Source organism: Balearica regulorum, chromosome 18, assembly GCF_011004875.1.
Source record: "Balearica regulorum gibbericeps isolate bBalReg1 chromosome 18, bBalReg1.pri, whole genome shotgun sequence".
Taxonomy (NCBI): domain Eukaryota; kingdom Metazoa; phylum Chordata; class Aves; order Gruiformes; family Gruidae; genus Balearica; species Balearica regulorum.
The window spans coordinates 11,627,943-11,654,202 of record NC_046201.1 but is presented as its reverse complement, the minus strand read 5'-3'; the positions used below and the strand labels follow the sequence as shown (position 1 = coordinate 11,654,202).

Here is a 26,260-nt window from a genome sequence, read left to right as displayed (position 1 = left end):
TAGTAAAAGGACACAAACAGCAATCTGGTTTTTCAGCTTATCCATTTATGAATATATTTATGCTCCGACAAATTTTAAAGGAACCAGAAGCAAAAAAAAAAAAAAAAAATCCATCTTCAACAGCATATACCAAGTGGAGAGCGACACAGTAAAAAAAAAAAAAAGCCAAACACGACACATTTTGCAAGCTACCAATATTTACCATCCGTCACAGAGTACTATATTCTCATACAAGCATGTCACAATGAGAAAACAACATCTCTATAAGGGTAAAACAAACAGCATTCAGAATTTCTGAAAGCATTCTTCCAAAATTATTGCACTAGATTAGATTGCCTCATCAACAGGGCCAGAGGCCATTGACACTATTTTCTTTCTTTTTTTTTTTTTTTTTTTAATGTAACAGATGAAAGGATTACAGAAAGTTTTCTGGGGCCAAATTTGGAATTAATGATGGGAAAATTCTTTTGCTAATCCCCCATCTCTCCCACTACTACCAGACTCCTGAGGCTGGAAAAAAACCAATGTCTCCTGGTACCCTGCTTCTACTTTGCTCCTCAGTGTAAAATACTACTCTGAGGAGGTTTGAAAAGGACCCTCAGCTTTGAGCAGAGCCATAAAACCTCAAGGACAGAGCTATACTGAAAAATCTGAGTAAAGAATGACATGAGACTCCAATTAAAACTTGGACGCATCGCAACACAATCAAAGGATGGGACTGATCTGCTCGGGGCAGATGTCTGCCAAGCAGCCACCTCCAGCAGAGCCCAGGTTCGCTTTACCATCGGTGGGGAAAAAACGGGCTTTTCTGGGACACGCCGTGCCCTGCCCGCGCCGGAGGGATCACCCCCGAGCAATCCCTGCCGACTACGGAGGAAGCTCGGGGAGATCGGCCAAAAGACGGGCGCTGGGGGAAGCTGGCGTCACCCAGCCCGAGGAGAAGGACCGATTCTTCGGGAGAGCACAGCAACCACCGCAGCCGGGCCCGTTTGCGGGATGCCCTCTTACAAACCTCGAACATCACTCCTCGCACTGCCTGTCAGCCCACCAGGGAAGTAAAAATAGATACCGCCAAGTAACTACCCTTCTAAAAGCAAAGTTTAATCATTTTTCAGTCATTTAACAAACACAAAAGAATTTACATATACCAACTCTGCTCCAGAAGTAAACTTTGCATAATTAATCAGGATGCCTCCAATACTCGTCCATCTGCAAATGCACAGCTACACCAACTGGCACTCAAGGGAAAGTGCCTCGGGCCACTCCAAGAGCTGGGAAGTGCAAATATCTCAGCTGCCAGGGAAGGAAAAAAGCCAGCCTAAATAACAAGTTGTCTGGAAAATAAAGTACAGTTACCCAGCTCCCTAAAGTGTTTCGTTACCTATCAGACATTATCAGCTACTTCTGAATTAAGCCGTATTTTATCCTACCGCCAGAACAAGCTAAAGGCACCTAATTAGTTGCAGAAGGTGGGAACGTCCAAAGCAGGTCAGGGAAGTGGAAGTCAAGCTTCCTGCAGAAACAGGCAGTTAGGTGGAAAATGTGACTCAAGAAGAAATATTGATGCAGCACTTAATGAAGGTGAACTTCCCCTCCCCACAATACAGACGATGCCATTATCACTTCATATTACGAAGGAAAGAGATTCCTAGTCAGGGGAAATCACAGGGCAGTCACCCCCATCAACCTGACCACGTACGGTGACACGAGACTGGCAGAGCGTCTGAGAAGTCCGTAGATATTTTATGCCCTGTGCTTAACTAAGATGTGTAAAGGGAAAGCAGCCCCTGGAAAATATTGCTAGGGATTTCAACTCTTCCAGTGTACCAGTGGCAACAGAATGCCCGACCATATCCCCCTGTATCGGGGGAGGGGGGGAAAAGGAGAGAGATTGCATAAAGTCAGAGAAACATGGGAGTTCCACCAAGTGCCGAGTGATCTGGTCCCCGCCTGTAAGAGCCAGACTATTTCCCACCTTTTTCAAACTACTTAAAGATCTACAAACGACACACTACATGGCTACCAGGTTTTATTCTCCCAATTCTAGGACAGCGAGAAGCAGAGGCAACTCAGGGTTTCCTCTTCGCCCAGGATGTGGCCCACAAGCAGCACAGGCAATCTTCCCCACTGCTTACTCTGAGCACTCGGGAAAGTTTCCATCTTTTGAAAAAGAATTGCCTGTAGCTCAGAAAAAAAGAGCTCACATGAAAACACTGAGGATTTTGCTCTAGGCTTTGTTACTATCTGTAAGACAAGCAAGTCAAACACAACTGGCATTATTTGCGTTATTTGTAAAAAGGAGGCTTAAATGCACTCCCAATTTCACAGATGTTTCGAGGCTTCATTGCTAGAAAAAATCTGGCACAGTCACACAGAAATGCGATGGTACAATACGCAGTACCTTCAGGGTCCCAAAAACATAAGGGTTTGGGGAAACCTTCCCCTATCCCCAACAGAGGGAAATGGGACACAGATCATATATTTTCCTGGTGAGAAACCAAGGTTTCACAGAGAATTAGTAAACACGCTCATGCTTCCCACCTGTTTTCTATCTAGAGCAAAAAAAGCAATTAATATGACTTTTTAAACAATGGTTAATAGAAGAAACTTCAGAAACAGAGATTCCTAATTGGAAATGTCTTTACTCACACAAGGCAGAGGATCAAAATATGACAAGACCACTGAGCATAGTTTCTCCCAGCTGTGCAAACCATTTCTTAGCAATCTTAAGATTAATAAACAAAGACATATTCTAGACATTTCATATCCCTCCTGGATTTAGCCATGTATGCAAGGCAAACATGAGAAAGCTGTCCTCTTACTTCACTCTCAGTTGGAACGGAGCTCCGGAGTAGTACTTCATCCTACAGGATTGTTAATATAGGAACCCCCTTGCTCTGAGCAGACATGCAGGGAAATACAAGTGGAAAAAAAAAAAAATAGGTCCAGGAAGAAGCCGATGTAAGCGTTATCATTTATTAGCAAGTAAAAGGACATTTACCTTCTCGGTGGTTAAGTACAACATAACCCAAGGATAAACCATATGGCTCAAGTCTTTGTGCAAGGGAGAAAGCTGGCAGGGTTCCACGGCTCTAATTGAACTATTACCATATTGTAAGAAATGAAAAAAGTCAGAAGGACTGGAAGATCTGCTCTCCTAGGGACAGTTTATGTCATGCGAACAATTAAGTGAGTAACAAAGCATATTTAACAGGAGAGCAATTCCCCCATTTGGATATCGGCTCATTTTAAAGAAAATAGGTACTCTTCTCATTCAGTATTGCACTTAATTTGATCCTACATTCAATGCCATGAAACCTTCAAAATCCAGATCATTTGTAGCAAACAATACAACGCTTCTCCTTTAATCGCTGGCTCAAGACTTTTCCATTTAGTTAATAAGGAAAGGCACAGAATAAGAACGCTGAAGTGAAACCCAGCAACCCATAAAAGCTTACCACAAAAACTGTCATAAAACTGAAAAATGCAAAAGATCGAGTACAAAACTAATGTTGTGCTTTGTACAAATAATCACCAATCTTTTCTTTCAAAAGGTAGGCTTGATAAAAATGTACCAAGTGTTAGACCTTGTAGACGCACAACAGGGTATATAACCACCCGGTCATGAACGGATAGAATCTGTAAACCTTTACAGTATTGTCTTGGTACTTTGTGGGCAAAAAGCAGCACAGTTGTATGAGGAGTGAAAAAAATAAATCACAATCTTACATAAAAATGAGGCAAAATGAGCCTCTGTGAATCTTGTTCTTACCATTCTGTTCATCCAGCTCATTCCCAATTTCCTGCCCCATTTGCTTTTGCCGGGATATGATTGAAGACAGAGCATCGAGTCCAGCATCTTGCTCTGCGCCAGAAAAATAGATAAAATTACATGAAAAAAAAAAATCACTGATATACCAGCCTATGTACCATAAAAGATGTAGAAGCATTAAAATGCATTAAGAAAAATACATCAACGCAACATGAAAGTGAATCCTTATGGTAATAGCATTCTTAAAACAATGTGAATGATGGGTAATTAATTTGTCTGCTCTGGCTGGGGCATTTAGCTGAGGGTCCCCCTTCCCCCCCCAAAAAAAAACCCCCAAGAATTCAACATTCAGTTCAATCATAAATGCAGGAGATTTTCTGGCGCACACACATAGAGATCCCTGATTAGCCTTTTTAAATTTTCCAAGAAACTTCTAACATGAATAAGAGACAAGCAGGTGATGCAAACACCAAAGAATTCAAATTGATATTTAAAGCTGCAGGAGGACACAGAGTGCACGGAAGAGAGCCTGAGACAGAGGAGGCACAGCGGGGGCAGCTGAAGTTTGATGCGCTCCCACCAGCTCTGCAGACACTCCTTTATTAAGGTCCGTATCACCTCTGCTATTCCAGTTTGCAGGCACCACCCAGTCCTCAGTAAGCACCTTAACCAAAACGTGCAGCTCTCCTTGCCCAAAGTCATCAAGAAGGCAGAAGAGGAGGAGACGGTGGAGGCTGGACCATCGGCGGTCTGACAGAGAGCAGAGCAGCCACGTTGCAGAGAGCAGCACTGCCAGCCAGCCGCAGTCCGGGAGCCAGAAGTGGTACAGGATAGCCAGAACCCCCTTCCCTTCCACAGGATGAAGGTCTGGCCCCCAACACCTCTTCCAGGCTCCCCAAGGGATACCTGTGGCGTAATCAAAAACTGGAGCTTGAGTTTTCTCCTGAATTGTAGCTATAAATGTTGTTTCACATGCAGACTGAAGCGGGCCCTATCTGGAGACTGATTGCATTTGATCACTTCCAATACTTTAATTGCACAGAAATTATCTCCTTAACCACCTGATGTCCTCAGGCTGAGGTTTTCCAACACTTCCAACGTTAGAGATTCCTTACAGATGCTGTGGGCCAAAATCTAAAGACCCTTTTTATTAGCTAAGTTAATTCTTACCTCGTTCCAACCCAACAATACACCTAACGCACCCCAGCCTGAAGCCCAGCAGTAACACCACTACACTCAGTGCAAACAACGAGATCTCCACCGCAAACCAAACCCATGAATATGGTCAAAACCAGGGATACCCTGTAAGGTCTTTGAAAATTTGATTTAAGAAGATGTTTCCAGTCAAGAATATTGCAAGCACAATACTGCTCCTGCAAATACATAAAGCAATCGCCTGGAACTATTATGTTTGACTTCTCCAGATAACAAAACTTAGCACAGGTTGTTGTATTGACGTTCTAGTAACAGCTTCTCTCAGAGTCCGAGCCGTGCTTATAAACACCAGACTCACTCTTGTACCTTCTATGATCCTTCGTTGCTGCTGCCTGAGATCGTCAAAGCCAAGTCCTCTGGTTTCCTCAGATTCTTCCAAGAGCCAGGGGTTGGTTACACCTCGTTTGACCCCTCCCGTCATCAGGCTAGATCTGAAAAGAACTTCAGTAAATAATTTTCAACAGAAAACCCATTCATCGTGTTATTTCTGCTTGCAAAACTGGCCAACAGAGATGGAAGCATATGTATTTGTTGCACTCCATGTGACACTCTGCAATCATAGAAGAAATTAGCCAAAAAGAATCCGACTATCTCCAAATAACAAATGCATCTCGCAGGCTCCATAACCCCCCTGCCTAGAAGTGGTAAAGCAGGGAGAGAATTAATTTTGCAGTGAGTTAAGCTACATGGTTAAATGCATACCATACGCTGCGCAATATATTTATATTAAACATCGTTTGCATGTAGAACACACAGTACTCAAAACTGCTACAAAAAGAACGGGTACTGGGAATACACACATTATTCCTATATTTGCTATATGATCAAAACACAAACTTACAAAAACCGAGGTATACCCTGAACCCTTCCAAGAGTAAAAGGATCACCACGTTAATATAGATGCAAATCAGACGAGACTACTAATTTTCTGCAAACCTAAAAGGAAACATTTCTGCACTTCAAAACCTGTAGATGGAAGTTACACAGTCACTCTCCCACATTTCCTAGTCTGCCATCAATGTGAACAAGGAGCCAGGCACACACGCTCTTAAATGAAAAAGTAATCAAGTTAAGGGTTTTCTTTTCAAAAAATTATGACTTGAGGTTGTTCGTTATAGACACTTGGTGTTACAATGGAAAACAAGTTTTTCATGTCCAGGGCACATAAATTCAACTAGTAAAATGAAACGCCACTTAAATATTTTTTTCAATACCAGATTTCTCCTGCCAAAAAAAAAACACCAAACATTGTATGACAGACTGAGCCACTTGAACCCAAAACTGCAACTCAGATTTGGGGTAAAAGTCATCATAAGATTGGTTCCTCAATAGAAGTACAGAAGTAAAGAGTTTTTGCTTTCTGCTTCACTTTTTTGAAACTCGTATTTCATTCTCATTTTACCTTTGTCCTGTTCTTTCCCAAAGCACTTCCACAAACAAAACGAGAACAAAGAGCATTTTTTAGGATCTCTCAAATTCTCAACATCTAATTACACCAAGACCTAAATTTTTTTTTTTTTTTTTTTTTTTTTTTTAAAATTGAATCCAGGTCCCTTCTCTTGAGATATACTGAAACACTGTATGGTACACACATATACTCGGTATCATTTTGGTGTCAAAACCCTGTATGAGAATAAGTTAACTCTGGACGAGTCTCAGTGGAGCAGGAGCTCACGCACCCTTCGGATGCGGGGTTCGGCTCCGCAGAGGAATGGCTGCAGCCTTACAGCCCTTGGGTATCCAAGCAAAACCCAGAACTGGTGTCTAGGAGTTCCTTGAGGAATTACGGTGAACTAGAGACATCTCCTGGCCGTGGGATGAATCCGCACTGCTAAAAAATAATTCGTCTCCACCATGTGAGTTTTGGGCCATCCATAAATGACAGGCACGTACACACGACACACTTCATATCGCATTCACAGCCAGGTAAATTCGAGAATGCTTAACTTCTCACTTAAAATTTTAATATATTCAACTTCATCTCAAGGTAATGAATTTGCCAGAATAAAAAGAAAAAAAAAAGAATTTTTTTGGTACAGGACTAAAAAGCGCTTATTGCAAATCACATCATCTCACTTAACCACGCCGATGATGCTGAACACAGCTGTGGAGCAGAACTTGGACTGGGTGCTGTGCCAGTGACCAGCTGGCCACCACGGGCAGCATCTGGAAGAGAGGAGTCGGGATTCTTCTGTATTCCTTTGCACCTCCATTAAAACTTATGGGTATTTATCGAGGTAGGGAAACAGGCTTGATTAGACCAAGACACACACTCTGAAATACAGTTTTACACACTACCCAGCTTTCTTCACTGCTTTGGGGGATTATCTTACATTTTCTAGCCTCGCGACGACTGCTACCAGGTTCGCAAACCTGAACACAATGGAAGTATTACACTTCTGAAGACGCAAAGATCATTACAATCCACCCAGTTCAGCAGTTCAATTAGCGAGCACACAAAATCTCGGGTTAACATCATCTGACAAAATTACTTAAATAAAGCAAAACAGAACATAAAGCTCTTTGCTTGCTAAAAAGAGCACAACTATTTCTGCCTGTTAAAAACAAAAAAAGCCAAGGCAAGCAAATTTGAAATAATTTGCACTGCTCGCTCTCTCCCTCCCCCTTAATAATCTGCCCTATTCTTGTAGGTTGGGTCATGACAACTGGTCTGCTCGTTACAATAATCTTTTTGACATGTTTGGTAACTACCTTCCCACACAACACAGCATAACTTCCTACTTCCTCTGATCTTACCATGTTTCGCTTTGGTGGTGTGAAGATTAAAGCTTATCCAATTAGCCACCCACTGCCTCCGCCAAGTTAATCACGTAAATCTTTGAAACCGTCACAGAGCAGTGGAGTGTGCGGATAGCTTTTGATTATAGGAGCAGATTTAACTAATTACGAGGCTTAGCAATGCGCCCAAGTATAAAAGATGATGGGGTTTAAAATCAGGGAGCTATGTCACCGCTTAACAAGGGAGAGCTTATCTTCCAGAAGGCATTGTTTCACTGATAATTCTTATAATACTTCCCAAGTAACTTAAGATTAGTCAACCAGCACTTACTTTAGACCAAGGCCACACATCAAGGCTTATGGCTTCAGAAGACTGATCAGCAAGACTGAATTTTAAACAAAACCTGGGTCATATGACAATTGGTTGCACGATCACTCGAACATTCCCTTAACAATACAGTTGTACAGTGGGGCTCTTTGAAGTGCCCAGAGCACCTCGGCCGGGCTTCACAGGTCAGTCTGCAAGGCGATGGCAAAGAAGCAGGGGTATTCTCTCACTTACGGTTTAATTGCTCTCACTGGCAGGCAGTGTATTTTAGGAAGCTCCAAGCTACTAAATAAAACAAGTATAATTTTAATATACAAAACAAAAGCTCTCCCCTCCCTCCAAAAAACCCAGGAGAAGCCACGTGAGCACGAGCACTTCCAAATCCCCTCCAGGTACCTTCCCAGGTGGAGACTTCCCCCAAGAACCGCTCCCGACAGGAAGCCTACGGAAGGGGCAGCATCCCCTGCAGCTGGCAGAGGACTTCCCACCTCCACCAGCACAAGAACCAGGAGCAGCATCTCTCACGCTCAAGGAAACGCCGTGCTGCTCTTGACACCATCTACCTGCAGTTTGGTTAACTGGTCCCACTGGTTCCAAGAACTGGAAGCTGCACAAGCCAGCTGCCACACGGGATGCCGGGCAGCTGGTTTGCAGAACACGGCTACCTCGCGGCACCTCCAGGCTCACTAATTCCTGCCCACGACACAGGCACAGCAGCTCCGCACCGCAGCAGCGGCGGCTCCCAACCACCTCATGCTCGTACAGGACAGCGGGTGCCCGCAGAGGAGCGGCACAGAGCGAGCGACAAGCTGGAAGCGTGTTTGCACAGTTGTACGGGCACACTTATCTTGGAACAACACGTCCACTCAAAACGCTGAGTGGGTGGGTGGTGGGGTTGTGGCAAGAGCTACACAGAGGAGAGACTCCTACACCAGGGTGAGTATCCCCAGAGAACGTTACCTTTATAACAACATTTACACTCACAGTTTATTTCACAGCAGTCTCACTTTCCTATGCAAGCCCTCAAAATATACACCACAATAAAGATTTCCATCAGAGATTAATCTTGCTATCAAATATTACCACCTTCTTCCTACACCATCCCTTATTTTCCATGCAAAATTGGACACAGCACAATATTAAATACATTATGAAACAGTTTATGCAGTCCGCACCAAAACAGTTTCACCTCTACAGCCCAGCTGCACTCCTCAGGAATGAGAGAATTGTAAGAATGAATAATTCTTTCTAGAAAGAAGCTGCATCTTGTATAATTACACCCAGAGTAAAGGCAAAGGGACAAATCTGCTCCTGTCAGACTATTTGTCCCACTCACAAAATGCTCAACAACTCCATCACCTGCACCCCACACCCGAGGCGATGGATTCCTCCCCCCAGGCCCATACTTTCAGGACCAGAAAGCTCACACCTGAACCCCTGCTCTCTAAACAGCGGCTGAAGTCTCCCTGACCATAAGCAACAGGAACGTGAGCCTCCAAGCCGGTCTCAGCTTGGCGTTTGTTCTCACTACAGACCCAGCACGCCCACGCCAGAACAACAGCGTCACTGCCGGTACAGAAACAACCTTGAGCAGGAAACTTCAGGTAGTTTTGAGCAAAGTCAGGAGGCAAAACATAAAGCACGGAGCTCAGCCGTGAAAGCCGCCCTCCTGCTGACATTTTTTCCTGAGGCTAATGAGTAATAAGTTTTAATAACAGGTACGTAGGCACAACCTGAAGCACAATGCCTAGAATTCACAGAATCACAGAACAGTTTGAGTTGGAAGGGATCTTAAAGATCAGCTAGTTCCAACCCCCCTGCCATGGGCAGGGACACCCTCCATTAGACCAGGTTGATCAAATCACAGGGTTTGACTTACTTTTCTCTGTTACGTTTAAATAGCCCTTCTTTGCTATTCTTTATAAAACACAAGTATATGCAATCTTCTCACAGCCACAGTCCTGACTTCAACGAGGTCCTTCAGGAACCTTTGGTGTGCTCTGAAGGAAGGCGGACGCAAACTGTCCCTTGAACACAGACCAAACCGAGGAGACTTCACTATATTACTGGAATCTCCCTTAATTTTGAGGTGGGCGCAACAACCCTCGGGTTTTAACAGGCACTGTACCCGGCTGCGTGGGTGAGGACATGCTCACGTCATGTCTGCACGTGCTGTAACCTACAGAGTGCTTCCAGGAGACAAGCGCTACAACGGGAGATGACCCAGAGACACAGTTTAGGGACGAGGAGGGTGTTGAGACAATTATGACCACGTTGGCTTGTGACTGCACAGCCAAAGACACGTTAATCCTGGAAAAATCCTGCCCCAGCCCCTAGATTCGATCTTATGACTCAAGCCTCAGACATTCTCAAGCATGGGTTTCTGCATGGACAATTCACCTCTATTTCCAACCTCTCCATCAATCTCCTAGACACAAGGCTAATCGCATCCAACGTCAGAACGCTGTAGCTGCAGCCGGGAGGGCTTCCAACAGTAGCTGGTAGGGAAGAAGGAAGTTAGGAAGGAGTTTTAAAGGCACCTAAACAACTGGTTTTAATCTTATTTTCCAAAAAACGTTTGCTCCTCTATAAACAAGAGCCAGATTCCCAAAAGCCTTTAAGCACCTAATGGCTTATTGATTAGAGTCGGGCACTCGATGCCTACTTGGCACTCAGCAAAATGCCTTACATCTGACAGAAAATATTTAAACAGAAAAAATGATAACCCATGTTAAAGAAAAAAAGAATATGGCCTCTTCTAAAATTGACCTAGGGTAGCTATGACTTAAGGTACATTGTATCCCGCCGCCATCAAAAATTTTCTAGATTTTTGAGACTCAAAGAGAAATCAAGAAAGGCGTGCTAGCTTATTTATTCACTGCTGATTAACAAATACTCCTACATACTGACTACCTAGTCAGACAGGAAGAGGAATATTCTTGATTCTTTTGTCTACACAAATGTTTAAAGACTCATAGAAGCTTGATATGTGATTTCCAGAAAGTCAACGTCTTGTTGCTTTTTCCACTTCTGCCTTTCAAGCGGTGTGAATCCCTGGGAATTTCTGCCCTATTAAAGCCTCTGTTATAACAACAGGCACAGATCTCTTTCCAAGGAGAAAAGAGGGGAGAAGATACTGAAATTGCCTATTGAAAACCAATTAAAGAAAATTTAACTGACCCTACTCAGGCAGAGTCATGTAAACAGCCCAACCTTTCCCCTGGAAAATTCCAGTTGCATCTTAATTAAGGCCGACAATGCCGGAAGGTAAATTAATGCTATACCAAAGTAATGTAGTGTCCTGCCCTGTGCTCTGGCCCAAGTTGTCAGTTAGGATAAATACTAAGAGCATTAAGGCCACTGTACTTCACAATCAGAAATAGCTTTACAGCAGTTTTCAAAGGATGTAAAACTCACTGAATGGTGACCAAATATAAACGAAGATTAATTCTGGTGAAACCCTCACAGTTACAGGCCACGGGGACAATAAATATGTGATCAGTGGTGCAAGAAGGTTAATGAAAGGAATGACTGCTGGAAAGAAAAAGACTTCTGAAAATGTGTGCTGTCACATCAGAGATGGATTAGATACAGAAAACCAATACAAAATCAGAGAAAAGTGTCACTGCTAGAATTTAATCAAACAACATGTGCTGATTTTTCTAATGCAGTGGGAAAAGCTGACTTTCAGACTTCAGACACACTGACCATGGCGTTTGCCACCTACCAAAATGCAAAGCAGGCTGTTCCAGAAGCCTGAAAGAGCTTTAGAGAAAGCCAGAGCCACAAACAGCAGCTGAACCCCACCAGAAGCTGTCGTTGTCTGTCCCTACAAGCGGTACGGGGAGACAAGCTCCTTCCCTACACACCTACCTGCGGGCCAGGCTCAGGCGAGAGAAAGCTCTGGCACAAGATTCAGGCCCTGGCTACGACTCTGCCCGCACCACCAAAAACAAGACCTACAAGGGAGAATGTGGAAGGGGTGTGAATTCGCCAAGCAGAGAATAGTTGGCATAGTTTTATCCAATTTTAATTAGTTAAGAGAGAACTATAAAACTTCAAGCCTTGCAACACTAGCAAATAAATGCTGTCTCTGATGCTATCTTGTGCTGGAAAATACTGGTTTCCCTGATCATTTCTAACAGAGCTTGAAATTTTCATGGGATTTTGATATTTTCCTCCCGTCTGCCTCGACACCTTCACAGCAGGGCAGCTCTAGGTTAAATCCTCACCCTCTGTCTGCTCCGCAGCAGGGACGGCCACGCTCCAGGTCAGATCCGTTTAGGGACCGCTCAGAGCGGGTGACACACAAGCACGTTCTCACGTCATCAGTCCCCGTAGACAGTTTGCCTGCTTGCTATTTTACGTGTTTCCACTGAATCGGCGATAGATGCAAAAGCCGGCACCGATGCATCAACCAGATTTGCACTGAGCTCTGGAGAATGCCAGACCTAGAGCAGTGAATTTATTCGGTCAAAGTCTACAGTTTTACTACCTGCAGCAGGCGTTGCATTGACAATGTCTGTGTATGCAAAGACAACAAACCACAAAGCGAAACACGCGCTTTGGCGGTACCAAGCACCACACCGGAGAACAAAAGCAAGCAGAGACCACCCTCTACACCATGTCACTGAATGGAGCCTCACAAAACACGAATACACACGTGAATACAGAAAACCATCACTTAAACTCTGAGTATCTCTTATACCTGCTCCAAGATACACAAAGTAAACAAGGGTGGAAACAACACTCACACTTGTACCCGATTTTTTACTATACAATAGCTTCAAAACTCTCTCTGCCTTTTTCAAGAGCGCAGCACTGAAAAGGGACTGGTTCTCAAAGAGCATCAGCAAAAAGGCTCACTTCAAAGCGTGAGGAGTTAAAAGCATACAAAGTTTTGTTCTGTTCTAAGAGGGAGGGCTGACACATTGCAAACAGGGGAGAAACCTTCTCAGGGGGGCTCTAACGCTTTCCCTCCCACAAGTAACCTTACAGGTGCACGTACAGAATGCAACACTGTGTATTTGCTACAGAAAAGGTCCAATGACTATAGTGCATTAGAAAATGCCTGCCACTTCGAAGCACAAGCTAATTTTTTTTTTTTTTAATAAATGTGTATTTCTACCTCACGTGCATATTGGAGAAGCACAGTCGCACTCTTCAGAGGCAGATCTCACTACACCATGGGTCAGCAGAGGCGAGGAAGCTCTGCTCAGCCACGTCGTATGACCCGGAGCACAGCTCAGCGCTGCGCAGGGCTCACAGGGCAGCGCGCAGCCCCTCGCGTGACCCACAGCCAGCCTACAAAGTCTGCGCTTGCTGCATTAAAGCTTCCCACACATCAACAAAATAGGTGCCTGCACCCAACAGCCGTGATTCGTATAAAACTTCCATGAATGTATGTTCACTTTTTTAAAGATATAAGGCTTTAAAACAAAGCTTTACCAATTACAGTCTACACTCGAGAGTAACTTCATTGACCACAGAAATACAGCAAGCTCTGCAAACTCAGAGACCGCAGCTCCGCTTCTCTTCTGCACCATTTTGTGGGACAGATTACCTGAATCTGCAAAGGAAAAATTAGGAAGAGCAAATGCAATCACCAGTGCTAGAATTTAGCCATAACGGTAACTCTCACACAGAGCGGTGTTTAGTGACCTGCAGGGGGTCAGGGAAGTCACACTCTTTGGTAACGGGGCTTCTCATTTTTTGCAGGAACGTTGGCTCAGGGCTAACAGATTAAAACAGTGAATCACGAGCATGCTTGTGAAGTTGTCCCTCAACACATGCCACTTCCATTCCGAGGTACCATGGCCCTAACCCTGCGCTAAGGGGCAGATCTACCAGCTATTTGCTTGCAGAGGAAGGAGGAAATGACAGCTTCATTTTGTCGTCTGTAGCCTGGCTACCAGCACAGGAACAAGGCTTATTTATCACTACCCCTTTTCTCCTCTGCTCCTCCAGCAATTAATTCATTGGGCAGTTTAAACACATCGAAAGAAAAAGGAGTCTCAAAGAAAAATCAACTTTTACAACACAGATGAAGAGGCAGAGCTGAACGCAGGACACTCTCCCTCGAGCAGTGGGGACATCATTGAAAACACAGGGAGAAAGAGGAGGAACAAGGAGAAAAGGGAGGGTGGGTTATGCTATTTGAATTGGGAAAGGAAAGAGAAGTGTAACAAATTCACAGGAATCTCTCGATTCTGCTGCTTTTGAATTCGGTATTTTAGTGAGGCATAAAAGCTCCTGGACATAAAGCAGCTGCAGGAGCTCCTCAGCGAGACACATGCTCAGGCAGAAACTGAAGCTACCAAAAACTCTGAAGCACAGCCAAGGGGAGCAAATACTCGCCACTGGAATCCCGTAGGCAAAAGCTGGTGCTGAGCTAACTGGAAATGGCTAACGTTCAAAGGGCCATTAACAAAGCACTAGAAACAACCCATCCTTCCTTATTTGACTGCACATTGAGTTTGCAGGACTACAACATTTGCAGTAAGAGATGTCTTTATATATAATTCTATACCAAGTCTATTCTAACATGGTTTGTACCTGATGGACAGAGCACTGGTAGTAATTTAATTTAGGCAAGAGGCCTGAATTTCACACTTCAAGAAAAGGCTCTGCCTTTCTTCCTGATCAGAGACCACTGGGGATGGATTCTGTCCAAGAACCCGTTAGGGATGCCAAACGTAACTCCTTCTGCTAGAGAGAGGCTGTATGAGAACGGCATAAGGACAGCACAACTTGAAGGCTATTAACCGGAATTAGTATTCCCAGATGTGAAGGACACAGCAAAATGGAAATGAAAATGTTTTCCATTTGAAGGCCCCTGCTGATTGCTACACAATACGATCACTGGGGACTGTTTGAAGCTTGAGCCTTATCCTGACAGTTTTCTTCCCAACAATTCACGCAGACCTTGTACAGTGGCACCCATCAGTTCAACTCGGCTCTTACCTCTCCCAAGGAACTCCCCATTCCCTCGCCCCCCCCCCACCTTTGCAGACATATATGATACCATCACAAAAAATCCACGTGATTTCTAAGCAAATGAAAGGGCAGTTTGCTAAATGTAGAGGTATATGAATTCAACGGATGCATTTAACATTATCTTTGAACATACTCAAAGCACAAATCACATTGTTCATTTGAGGCAACAAGGCCATACCTTATCACGTCTGGTTCTGTGCCTTCATTCTTATACGATGCCTGAAGTTGTTTCTGTCGTGTGAGAAGGTCATCCACCAAATTCTGCCTCCTGTCTCCCTCCAGCTGTGTGCTGATGATACTTGGTTAAGGATCAAACTTAAAAACACTGAAAAACTTCAGTTTTATTATATAAAATAATACCTGTTACACATCCTTAAAATAAATTGTACCTCCCGATCATCAAAATTAACTAGAGCAACTATTTTAACTCAAGAAAAGGCTATAACACCTAAGAGAAGAATAGGTCACAGGTTTCTGAATGAAATCTGCTGTTATTCTACATGTGTTTCTGAAATTTCCAGATCTCAAAACAGTTTCATACAGTGATCACAGAGTGATCTCCAGGTCATTGTCTCAAAGTAACAAGAGAACCAGAAGGCTATTTACTGCCAAAGTAGCAGAAGTATTAATAATAGCACTTCCTCCTCCAAAATCCAACATAATTCTTCTTTCCTTTATTACTAAGAAGTCCTACACAGTTGATCTCTCCTGTAACACTGACAGTGTACAACAGCACTGCATGGGTTCAGCTCCGGGAAGGATGAGTCTTCCCAGAAGAGCTCCAACTTATACGGTTACGATATAAACAGGGCAGGGCCAAACAGAATAGAGCTTTTGAAATCAGCAGGGTACCTCACATCTTATTTCACTGGAGGCTCAGAACACAGACCAGGTGAGCAACGCCCAGCCAAGGGACAGGCAACCAAGCACAAATTTACTTTGATCATCTGTTTCCATTTGCAATTCAGCAGCAGAAAACCAATTCATGCAGTACCTCTGAAAGACAAGATGCCCTGAAGTGCTGCGGCTTCAACAGGGGACATGTGTTTGCTTTTCTTAATTAGTCTTAGTGACATTCTGAAGGACTAACTCCTTTCCAAGTACCGCTCAGTAGGTTATGCAATAACTGAACTTATTGTGTATGTTTTCTGCCACAGCAGTAGCATTCATCTCCTCTCAAGCGCTCACTGGACAGGAAAGTTTTACCCCGGCCATCCCTTAGAAGGGATATCTGCTATAGTACGCTTGAAATTAAACATTCATTCATTAATCAGATTGCTGCTGGACAGCTTCAGGGAGATGGATGTACTACTTTGACTCCCTGAGCCCGAGTATCCCAGCATATGGAAAGAGCAGCAAACCCAAGCCAGACCACAGGGTAACGCTCCTAGAAGAAAATCTGTGATTTCTTTCTATGGCACATCTTAAAGCATTTTGCCGTCATTCCGAAGATGCAGGTCCATTGCTCCTTAAGTCAGTCCAAGCCAGGCCTGCCACACTCCTGCCCACACCCCGAACAAGCCTTCATCCCGCCTTCTTGCAAACACTGGCACTCCTGCAGCCAGCAAAAATAACAATTAGCGAGTTTTTTGCTAAAGGAGCGCTCGCAGGGCGCAGGCAAGATGATGGCAGCTCTGAGATTCTTCAGACCATCTTGTTAAGCCTCACAAACATAACCAAAGCCAGCCTCGTGCCCGCCACACCAGAGACACCCAGGGCCCCAACAATTCCTGCACTACAGCTGCAGTGAAAATATTAAACAGCAGCACGGACAAAGCTCTAGCGACAAAGCCTTCTAAAAAAGGAATGAGGGAAAAACCCTAACTGCGTGGCAGAGCAATTACAGCTTATTTTTCCACTCTCCCCCACAATAAGAAAGGTCATTGAGTTGATGTTTACACAGATACATTTGGTGTGTTGATACAGCCCGAAGCAGCAAGTCCTTCAGCTGATCGATCTTCTCTCTGAGATTCTGCAACGACGATCTGATAACCACGTTGAGCTGAAGGGGAAAAAAAGAGATTTTTTTTTTTTTTTAATCCGAGTTATATTTACATTAAATTTAATACTACTACATGCAGGTGACAAAATATTTAACTTCAGCTGCACCAGTGTGAAGGACTCCATTCTAAACCAAGAAAGCCTGCCTCAGAGCCACAAAGGGACCGATACAGTTAACTGGTTTGGATTGCTTACAAAATCATAGAATGGTTTGGGTTGGAAGGGACCTTAAATAGTACTGGTTTCGCAAACACGAGCCTAATGCATGAATGCTGTTTAATACGGAGAGCGTTCTTTCAAGTCTTTATAAACACACTCCTTTATATGGGCAAAATATTTCAGCACATTTTAATATTTTCCAGTTAGTTTTCCAGTTCTTTCCTCTGATCTTTAATACAAATACAGGCGCCAGCTGCTTCTGCCACCAGGTTTCTTTCCCAGCTCCCAGGATTAGAGGGCAGGTTCCTACAGGTTCAGACATTCCCTCCACTGAACTCCTCCAGACTTTAAACTAAAGATCCCAAAGAAATTCAGACTTCCACCATTTCCCTTCTCGGTAGCAACTCTGACTCCCGACCCTTTCTCACAACTGACCTGCCCAAGATTCTGGCGCATCTGTTCTTACTAAAAACGTAGTTAATTGTTCACATTCTTCCCTACCCCAAGCAAGCTCGAGGTTTGCGGGAATCCTCCTCCTCCCTCCCCACCCCTTCCCAAGTTAGGCTGACATTGTCCTCTGGGTTTTTCCTCCTTAAAGGTTATTTCTTTTCATTCCAGTTTTGTAAAACATACTAGGAAAAAACACTGTAATTTCAATTAACTATGCAAGTCATCCTCATTAAGACTTTATGCGCTTCTTGTTTACAAGATATTAGCCCTGCTGTGGGTTATAACAGTTAGCAGCCTCAGATGCTCCGTGTGATGAACTAAGAACAGAGAAGGAATATTTGCTTTGACACTCATTCCCGCTCTCCTGAAGACATGGAGGCAGCAGCCAGACACCAGTCTCACTGAACGGTTGCCATGCTGCTAGGGTGCTGCCTAGGGCTAAACAGCACGGGGATGGAGCAGGAGTTCCCAAAAACTCACCTGAGAGCATCAGAAGCTTAAATCTCTCTGCCTCAGAGAGACCTGTTCTCAAACACTACCAAATACAATGACAGAAAGGAGAAGGAACCCTGCCGAGGCAGTCTGGAGAGCACGCGGCTGCAAAATCCACCTTCAGACCCAAACCAGCCGAACACGGCGGCAGTTCCAAAGCCAGGATGGGGTACAAATGCTTTTAGGAAATTCCAAGCTGCTGCACAGTCTCTAGCTCTGCCATCAGGTAGAAAAGGCCTTTTCATTTCACATGTACAGCTCCTGCACTCCTGCCTGGGTTGATTAAATGCAAAGGTACACGTGTCCAGGAAAGTCATCTAACACACAGACTCCCTCTGCTACTCTGGCCAGAAATCGGAGTGCTGTAACAAAAGATTTCACTTCCATTAAAGAAAAAAAGAAACCAATGGAAGTTTTAAGAATAGCTCAATGGAACAGAGTTCACAGATGGTAAGTGCTGGCTTGAAATCTTTCCCTATAGGTTGGGGTTTGGTTTTTTTCCATTTTAAATTTTATGCTCAATTTTTTTTGATCAGCAATAAGGGGTTTTTTAGCCGTGCTAATGGCAAAATACTATAAAAACTTGTTTACGTTCTCCCTACCAGGCAAATATTGTACAAAGACTTTCTCTCCATTAAAACATTCAGGAGTCATAGAATCGATGACTGCTCAGCCGTGATTTCTCAACATGCATTTCTGTTATGAAAACAACCCTCTCATTGTTGGAAACTTGTTTATAGTAGAATCAAACACTGCCAAACAATCATCTTTAACTGTTAACGGATTAAAGGGAAACAGCGCTTGGAAAACACAGGGCATGGAACAAATGATTTTATGAAGAAATAAGTCAACCACGTAATGTTTCCATAAAACACAACCTACGAGAGTTACGGCACAAGAAAGGCTCAAACAACGTTAATACGACGTTTTGTTGGGGTTTTGGGGAACGCGTCACAGATTGCAATGATGCCAACAGAGAACTTTGTCCTCTATAAACACAGATGGATAAAGCAGCAATCTTTTTATTAGTCTTCTATTGCTTGAGTATGTGTCTGCACAACGTCTAATACTTCATCGTCTCAAAAGCAGGGAGTTTAATCACCACGTCTAAACACTCCTCTCAATTCTACAGCTAGAGAAAATATTTCTCTCAAATCCCACGTATTTGGGCCTTCTGAAGCTTCTTTTCAAATCATGCCGAATTCAAGTCATTCATTAAAAAGCACCGATTCTTGCACAAAGCCTACACAGTTTTCTTCAACATTTCTTCAAAGGAAACATTTCCAAAAATGACATTTTCCTTTAAGAGCTATCAGCAAAGAGACTGGCAAGGAAGAGTCAGCGATCGCACATCACATTACAACCCTGCTGTAAAGAGGGGCAGAGCCTACCAAATAAATCAGTGCGGGTTTTAATTATGCAAATTATTATAAAAGACTAAGCCGAGTGCTTGCACGCATTTTCATCTTAACGCAGTGAAGGGAGAAGGTAACGGCACGAGGCCTGGGGCGTGCGAACAAGTCAGCTCCTATGCTTGTTGAAGGAAAGGACGAGGCTTTTAGTCCGAAAGGCAGCAGCCTCCTGAGAAGCTTTTTATTTTCTTTTTTAAACGGGAAGTGTGAAAAGGTGGGGAATGTAATATTCCTGGGTAAGCTCTAACTTCTGCTTCTCATTCATATTTAACTCTGGTCTTGTATTTTGTTAGAAATGCAGGTAAAAAAGGCTAAAAAATTCATATTTTATCTGATGTACAGCCACTACAGAAAGAAACCAAGCCAGGCTTGTGGGGAAAAAAATACCTGCTCAGTATTTACAGGAAAGGAATACACAGGAGCTACCATGCATCCCAACATCCCTTCGCTTCAGGATCTCTGGAAACAGTTCTGTTCCCGGCAGCGACAGCCCCGAGCAGTCAGGAGCGGGGACCCAACGCTCCCCCGGCTTCTCCTCCTCTTTGTAAGGCCAGCACTACTGCACGCCTGAAAGATTCGTTACTGCTAAATCCAAGATCACTTTTTGTGACACTGAAAAGCTACCGTTAATTCAGAAACTGCGTTCTTGTTTTCTTTATGGAAATCTTGAAGAACATACCATGAATATTAAGTTCCTGCCCTTTCACAGAACCTTCAATCCGCAGATGCCTCGCTGGCAGCAGAGGACCTGGCACAGCTGGGCGCAGGCGGTGGAGCATCACCCGCTTCCCTCTGCGGCCGCAGGAAATCCAGAGCTTACAGCTCCCTAGACACATCTGACTCCTGCAAATTTAATGCTTAGCCCGGATTTAAAACGGCTAAAAGCAAAAAGTACCTAAAAAAAAAAAGTAGTAAATCCAGGCTGGCAAAGCCCAGAGCTGCCGGTAGAGGAGTACCTTGGCTGAACTCTCCCCGTTCCTTTGGTACCGGTTCCGCTCCTGGATCTTCTCCGCGATCTCCTGGGCGACCTGGCAGGCGGCACCGTGCAGCGAGAGCCTGCGGGCGAGAGGCGGCAGCTCAGCCCCGGGGCTGCCCCCCCCCCGGCCCCGGCCCCGGCCCCGGCCCCGGCCCCGCTGCGCAGGGAAACCGCGCGGCACTTATGGCAGGAGGTGGAAAAGGCAGCGGCACGGAAAGAACTGCTTTTGAGATTCACCTAAAAGTAGGGGTTTGGGGGGAAACAGCACTCGGTAGGGAAAGGGCACCCACCCGCACCCCCACCACCAAAGGCCCGGCGGGAGGCCCGGCGGTGCGCAGTCCGCACGGGGAGGCTCGGGCCGGGCCCGCAGCACCCATGGGAGGCCGAGCACCCCTGGACGGGCCCGGGAGCCCCGGGGCGGGGGATGGGGAGGAGGCGGCAGCGCGCCCAGCCCGGGGGAACCGCGCCCGGAGCCGGCCCGGCGCTCACCAGGGGTCCGGAGCCATCGCCGCTGCCGCTGCCCGGAAGAGCCCGGCGCTTCCGGCTCGGGTCAGCTGACGACGGTGCCCGCCGAGGCCCAAACCCCGCCGTGCGCAAGCGCTGGGCGGGGGTGTGGGGTGCAGGGGTGTGGGGTGCAGGTGTGCGTGGGTGCGGAGGTGTGGGAGGTAGAGGTGCTAGGTGTGCAGCACAAGGTGCGGGGCGCAGAGGCGCAGAGGTGCAGGGTGCAGAGGTGCAGGGGTGCAGGGTGCAGAGGTGCAGGGGTGCAGGGTGCAGAGGCGCAGAGGTGCAGGGCGCAGAGGTGCAGAGGTGCAGAGGTGCAGGGTGCAGAGGTGCAGAGGTGCAGGGTGCAGAGGCGCAGAGGTGCAGAGGTGCAGAGGTGCAGAGGTGCAGGGCGCAGAGGTGCAGAGGTGCAGGGTGCAGAGGCGCAGAGGTGCAGGGCGCAGAGGTGCAGAGGTGCAGAGGTGCAGAGGTGCAGGGTGCAGAGGCGCAGAGGTGCAGGGCGCAGAGGTGCAGAGGTGCAGGGTGCAGAGGTGCAGGGCGCAGAGGTGCAGAGGTGCAGAGGTGCAGGGTGCAGAGGTGCAGGGCGCAGAGGTGCAGAGGTGCAGGGTGCAGAGGTGCAGGGTGCAGAGGTGCAGAGGTGCAGGGTGCAGAGGTGCAGGGCGCAGAGGTGCGAGGTGCAGGGTGTAGAGGTGCAGGGTGCAGAGGTGCAGAGGTGCAGGGTGCAGAGGTGCAGGGCGCAGAGGTGCGAGGTGCAGGGTGTAGAGGTGCAGGGTGCAGAGGTGCAGAGGTGCAGGGTGCAGAGGTGCAGGGCGCAGAGGTGCGAGGTGCAGGGTGTAGAGGTGCAGGGTGCAGAGGTGCAGGGCGCAGAGGTGCAGAGGTGCAGAGGTGCAGGGCGCAGAGGTGCAGGGTGCAGGGCGCAGAGGTGCGAGGTGCAGGGTGTAGAGGTGCAGGGTGCAGGGTGCAGAGGTGTAGGGCGCAGAGGCGCACGGTGCGGAGCCGTGGCTGTCCCCAGCTCTGCCCTGGCGCTCCCGCAGTCTCTGCGCAGGGGGTCCTGCCCGAGCAACGGTTGGGGCGCTGGCACGGCCCCGCTGGGCTCCTCAGCGCTGCCAGACGTGGAAGCAGAGCTGGGGGTGCTGCCGCCCCGAGCCCCCGCTCAGCCGTGGGCAGGGAGGAGGGGTAGAGCCCTCGCAAGCACGGGGCGGCTGAAACCCCTCGTCCCCAGCCGTCCTCTCCGTTGGCCGTATCTCCTCAGTGCCACATTGAATCTGCAGCCAGCACCCCCTTGGAAACCTTCGTCATCTCTTGGGGCGCCGTGGGGACCCCCAGAGTATTCGATGCTTTTCCTAAAGCCCAGGGGGGATTCGGGAATTGCGCAGTGTGCACTCAGCGATGCTGCTACATGGGGAGGGATGAAGGCTCTGACGTGTCCCGGTGTGTCGCACGCCTCCGACCTTTGCTGCTGAGGAAGAAGGAAATCCTTTGTATTTTCAATTTTGCATGTCGACGGTGAGCTTTGCGCTCAGGGGCAGCTCCTCAGGGCACTGACGGTCTCTTGCGTGCAGCCGGCACCCGACTCGGGTGCCTTAATGCCCCTGGGGCACCTGTACGTTGCTATTGTGGTAATGACATTATGGTCTGGATTAAAATGTGCAGCTATAAGCACATCGGCGGGGGAACCTTCAACCCAAACTGTGCCGGGGGAGATTTGGTACAGCGGGTTGGACAATAACTGGGACAGAGAAAACCAGGAGGCAGGGAAAGGGAACACCCGGGGACGCAGACGGTGTCCCCCAGGCCCGGGTATCCCCGTGCCCTCGGGGACCTGGGAATGGCAGAACGATGCTTGGTCAGGAGCAGAACTGCATCCAGGCCCATTGCTTCATCCTGACTTTCCAGGAGCCCTTTTTTATCTTCCAGAGAAGCACAAAATCCCCTGGAAGATGCAAAGATCGAGCCCAACAAAAGGACGAGCTGCTCAGTGCTTTGGTGATTTCCCCGGCCTCTGTAATTCTGTGCAATAACACCTCTGAGTGTCAGAGCAGTTTATTTCTGAGCAGTGAAGTCTGGAGGGATTGGACGAGTGCTGGGGAGCGGGAATCAACACTCTGCATCCCAACAGCGTTGTCCCCGTGTTATTACACACCAGGATCCACTGCAGCGATTTGCAAGTTGAGTGGAGTCTTTTATGGAAAAAGTTGCTTTTTTTAGTTTTTTTCAGGGGTTTTGCACCAGCATTAAATACCAGCGTAACAGAAGAGGACGAGGAGCCAGCACGGCTGACGCCCCAGCGAGGTCGCTCCTGGGATTGAGCCCTGAGACGCAGCGTCCAGCACAGCGTGGGACGTGTCCCCATGCTGCGTCTTCCCAGGGGCTGTCTGCCTGGTTAGCACCTCTCTGCCGCACACCCGCCCTCCTTCCTCCCTCCTTGCTCCCCTCTTCCTTCCTGCCTCCTCCCTTCCTCCCTCCTTCCTCCCTTCTTCCTTCCTCTTGCCTCCCTTCCTTCCTCCCTTCCTCCCCTCCCTGACTCCCACCTTCCCTTTCCGTAATGCAGCTGCCGTTTCCCTCTGTGCCTCCTCAGCCCCAGCCCCATCCATACCATCTCCAGCTGACAGTCGCTGCCTCCCCCTGCCCTCCCCTGCCCGTGCTGATGTCCCTGTCCCCCTCGTCCCTGTCCCCCTCGTCCCTGTCCCCCTGCCAGCAGCAGCAGGCAGGGCCGGGATGCCGGGAAGCCGCCGTGACGCTGGGCGGTGTTGACACTGTCAATATTTTGGCTGCGAAGGGCTCCGCAGTAACCGGCCAGCGGGCACGGGTCCTCGCTTTTCCAACAGCTTCCGTCCAAGCCCAAAGAGCCTTTCCCACACCTGATCCGCCAGGATTTGGCCTCTCCTGGTTTTTTTGGGCGTGATTGATGATGCAAATCAATGCAGATACAAACGTCGGTGAGGGTGCCCGAAAAGCAGCAGAGCAAGGCACTGATGGCGATGTTTTATTGCCCTCATAACATGGGGCTGCTACCGCGCTGCTGTGGCTTGCCGCGATAACGAGCGCATCCTCGTCAGCATATTTACAGGCGGCTGCAACGCCCGCTGTGCTCCCAGTGAGCCCGTTCGGCTGGGACGGGGTGGCTTTTGAGGAGGAGGAAGAGGACAGGGCCACCATGGACGGGCTGAGCCCAATGCTCTCGAGATGGGCGCTCAGGACCGTGAAGCCGCGGCCGAGCAGGACCCACGTGCCAGACGTATTCTGGGCACAAAGCGAAGCAGCGTGGGGCGGTTCGGGGACCCCCACTTGGCCCTGGCAGCCCCCAGCGTGGGCTCCGTCCCCGGGATGACAGCTCTTCTCACCACCCCTCCTTGCACATCCGAATCGGGCTGGCTCCTCTCGCAGGCAGTAGCATGAAACATTTATGGCCTTCAGCTGCACTGCTCGTCCAAAGCCGGCATGGCCTCTACATATTTAATTTTTTTGCTATTAAAAACACATGAAGCGGTGATCCATTTCACACCGTCCCTAATTCACTTCCATCTCCCGTCTCGGCACGGCGCGGAGCATCTGCTGGGGAGCAGGCAGGCGGACGGGGGGGCTGCGGGAGGATTCGGAGCTGCTTCGGTCTGGCAGGGAGAGGCATCTACTGTCCTAGAAAAAGCAAAGGGGGAGAAGGCGGCCAGCAAGGTCCTGGGGAAAGGCAGCAGGACCCACTGCTCTACGAGCCTGGGCAAAAGGGTTTGGGTTTGAGTTTGAGAGAGAATAAACGACCCCTCGGCACGGGGAACCAGGGCAGGGTGTGGCATGGGGACCCACGGGAGCCCCAGGAGCAGAGCTGGGACCGTCACCGGCCCCTTCGCGTGCGGCATGAGGAGCAGAGCCGCCCGTCGAGCGCACAGACAGGTTCTAGGTGCAGAGTAGGAGCCTCTGGAGGGAAAGAGCCCCTCGCCTGCCTCCCACCCAGCACAGCACCCTGGGGTCCCTTCACCCCCACTTCCTCGGGCTCCCAGCTTGCCAGGAGCAAAGGGAGGAGAGGGACACGGACAGCCATGCCACTCTCATCAGACTTTGACACATCCCGGAGGAGGTGCTCCATCCAGAAAGGAGAGGGGCTGCGGAGGGACCGCTCTAGTTCGGCAGCAGGCGCCCCGAGACCACTGGTGCCGACAGATGCGCAGGGATGCACTGCTGGTGCAGGCAGACCCCGCAGACCCGCAGGCAGGGAGGCAAGGCAGGAATGACCCACAGTTGCTGTTATCACAGGAGAAAAAAATCAGAATGTTTAAGGAAAAAAATCTTAAAAAAATTAAAGATGCCTGTAAAAATGCCCACTTCAAAGAGCAGCCTGAACTGTGAGTTCTCCAGGTCACAATGTCAGATCAGTGTGCTGTTGCTGTGAGCATCTCGCAGGTGTTGGAGGGTACTTTTCCTCCAGCTCAGGTCTTTTGCCTGTAAATACAATGTACGGTTTGTAATTCTGCAAAGCATTCTGAGGTAAAAGTCAATTGATAACAACCATTTCAAAGGGGGACAGATTGGAAACGCTGAAGCACCACAACTGTGCCTGCACCGATCACATTTTGTGCTCCCGCTGAGCAACCGTGTGCCTAGGAGGCACAGGGTGCTGCGGGGTGCACGTCTGCGTCGCCCCGAATTTCCCCCAGTGTTTTTGCCGGCCGGTGCTAAAGAAGTGCCGCAAGCACGGGCGGCACAGCCTTGGCACACCCGTCCCCAAAAAGCATCCCTAAGGGCGCACGGGGCGGTTACAGAATGGCGTCACTTAGTCCTCGTGGCCCCAATCTCTCCCTCATCACCCGGTTCCTGGCACTTGTTGCTCATGTGCTTCTCTTTCCGACTCCCCCCGGGACCATCCAGCAGGAAGCGGTTGCAAACCCACTCACTGTGTTGATGTTTCCTTCGTTCAAGGACGGGCGATTGCCGCGGCAGGCGGTTCGGCAGCTCCGTCCCTCCCTCGTCCCCGCAGCACCCTCCTTTGCTTCGTGACGCTGGCGAAGGGAACGAACCCCAGAGCGGGAAAATGAAGGTTATCCTTGGGAAAAAATAAATGATTAAATTTAATGATTGTGTTGCTGGTTTGATGGCTATCTCATCCCACGGGGTGTTTATGTCCGCCTCCCCAGCTCCGGTGCAGAATTGGGGCAGGAAGGGGCAATCCGGGCTCGGGAGCTGCTCCACCCCTCGCCCTATTTACACCAAATAAACCTCCTGTGCCG

The 26,260-nt window shown here is 47.8% G+C and overlaps 1 protein-coding gene across 2 annotated transcripts in view; it reads right to left on the bottom strand.

Annotated features, from left to right (window-relative positions):
* STX8 (syntaxin 8) overlaps nucleotides 1-21,135 on the bottom strand; it is a 103,816-nt gene extending 82,681 nt beyond the window's left edge. Inside the window, exons 1-6 of one of the 2 annotated variants that reach the window (XM_075770415.1) lie at nucleotides 21,030-21,135; nucleotides 20,521-20,620; nucleotides 16,958-17,052; nucleotides 15,229-15,339; nucleotides 5,294-5,418; nucleotides 3,773-3,865 (exon numbers count right to left, since the gene is read on the bottom strand). In XM_075770415.1, coding sequence (XP_075626530.1) covers nucleotides 3,773-3,865; nucleotides 5,294-5,418; nucleotides 15,229-15,339; nucleotides 16,958-17,052; nucleotides 20,521-20,620; nucleotides 21,030-21,046 — 541 coding nt within the window. In that variant the 5' untranslated portion in view covers nucleotides 21,047-21,135. Of the gene's footprint in view, nucleotides 1-3,772; nucleotides 3,866-5,293; nucleotides 5,419-15,228; nucleotides 15,340-16,957; nucleotides 17,053-20,520; nucleotides 20,621-20,777; nucleotides 20,989-21,029 lie in introns of those variants that run through there. The other variant, XM_075770414.1, reaches the window with a different exon arrangement.
* Between the last annotated feature and the right edge of the window lie 5,125 nt (nucleotides 21,136-26,260).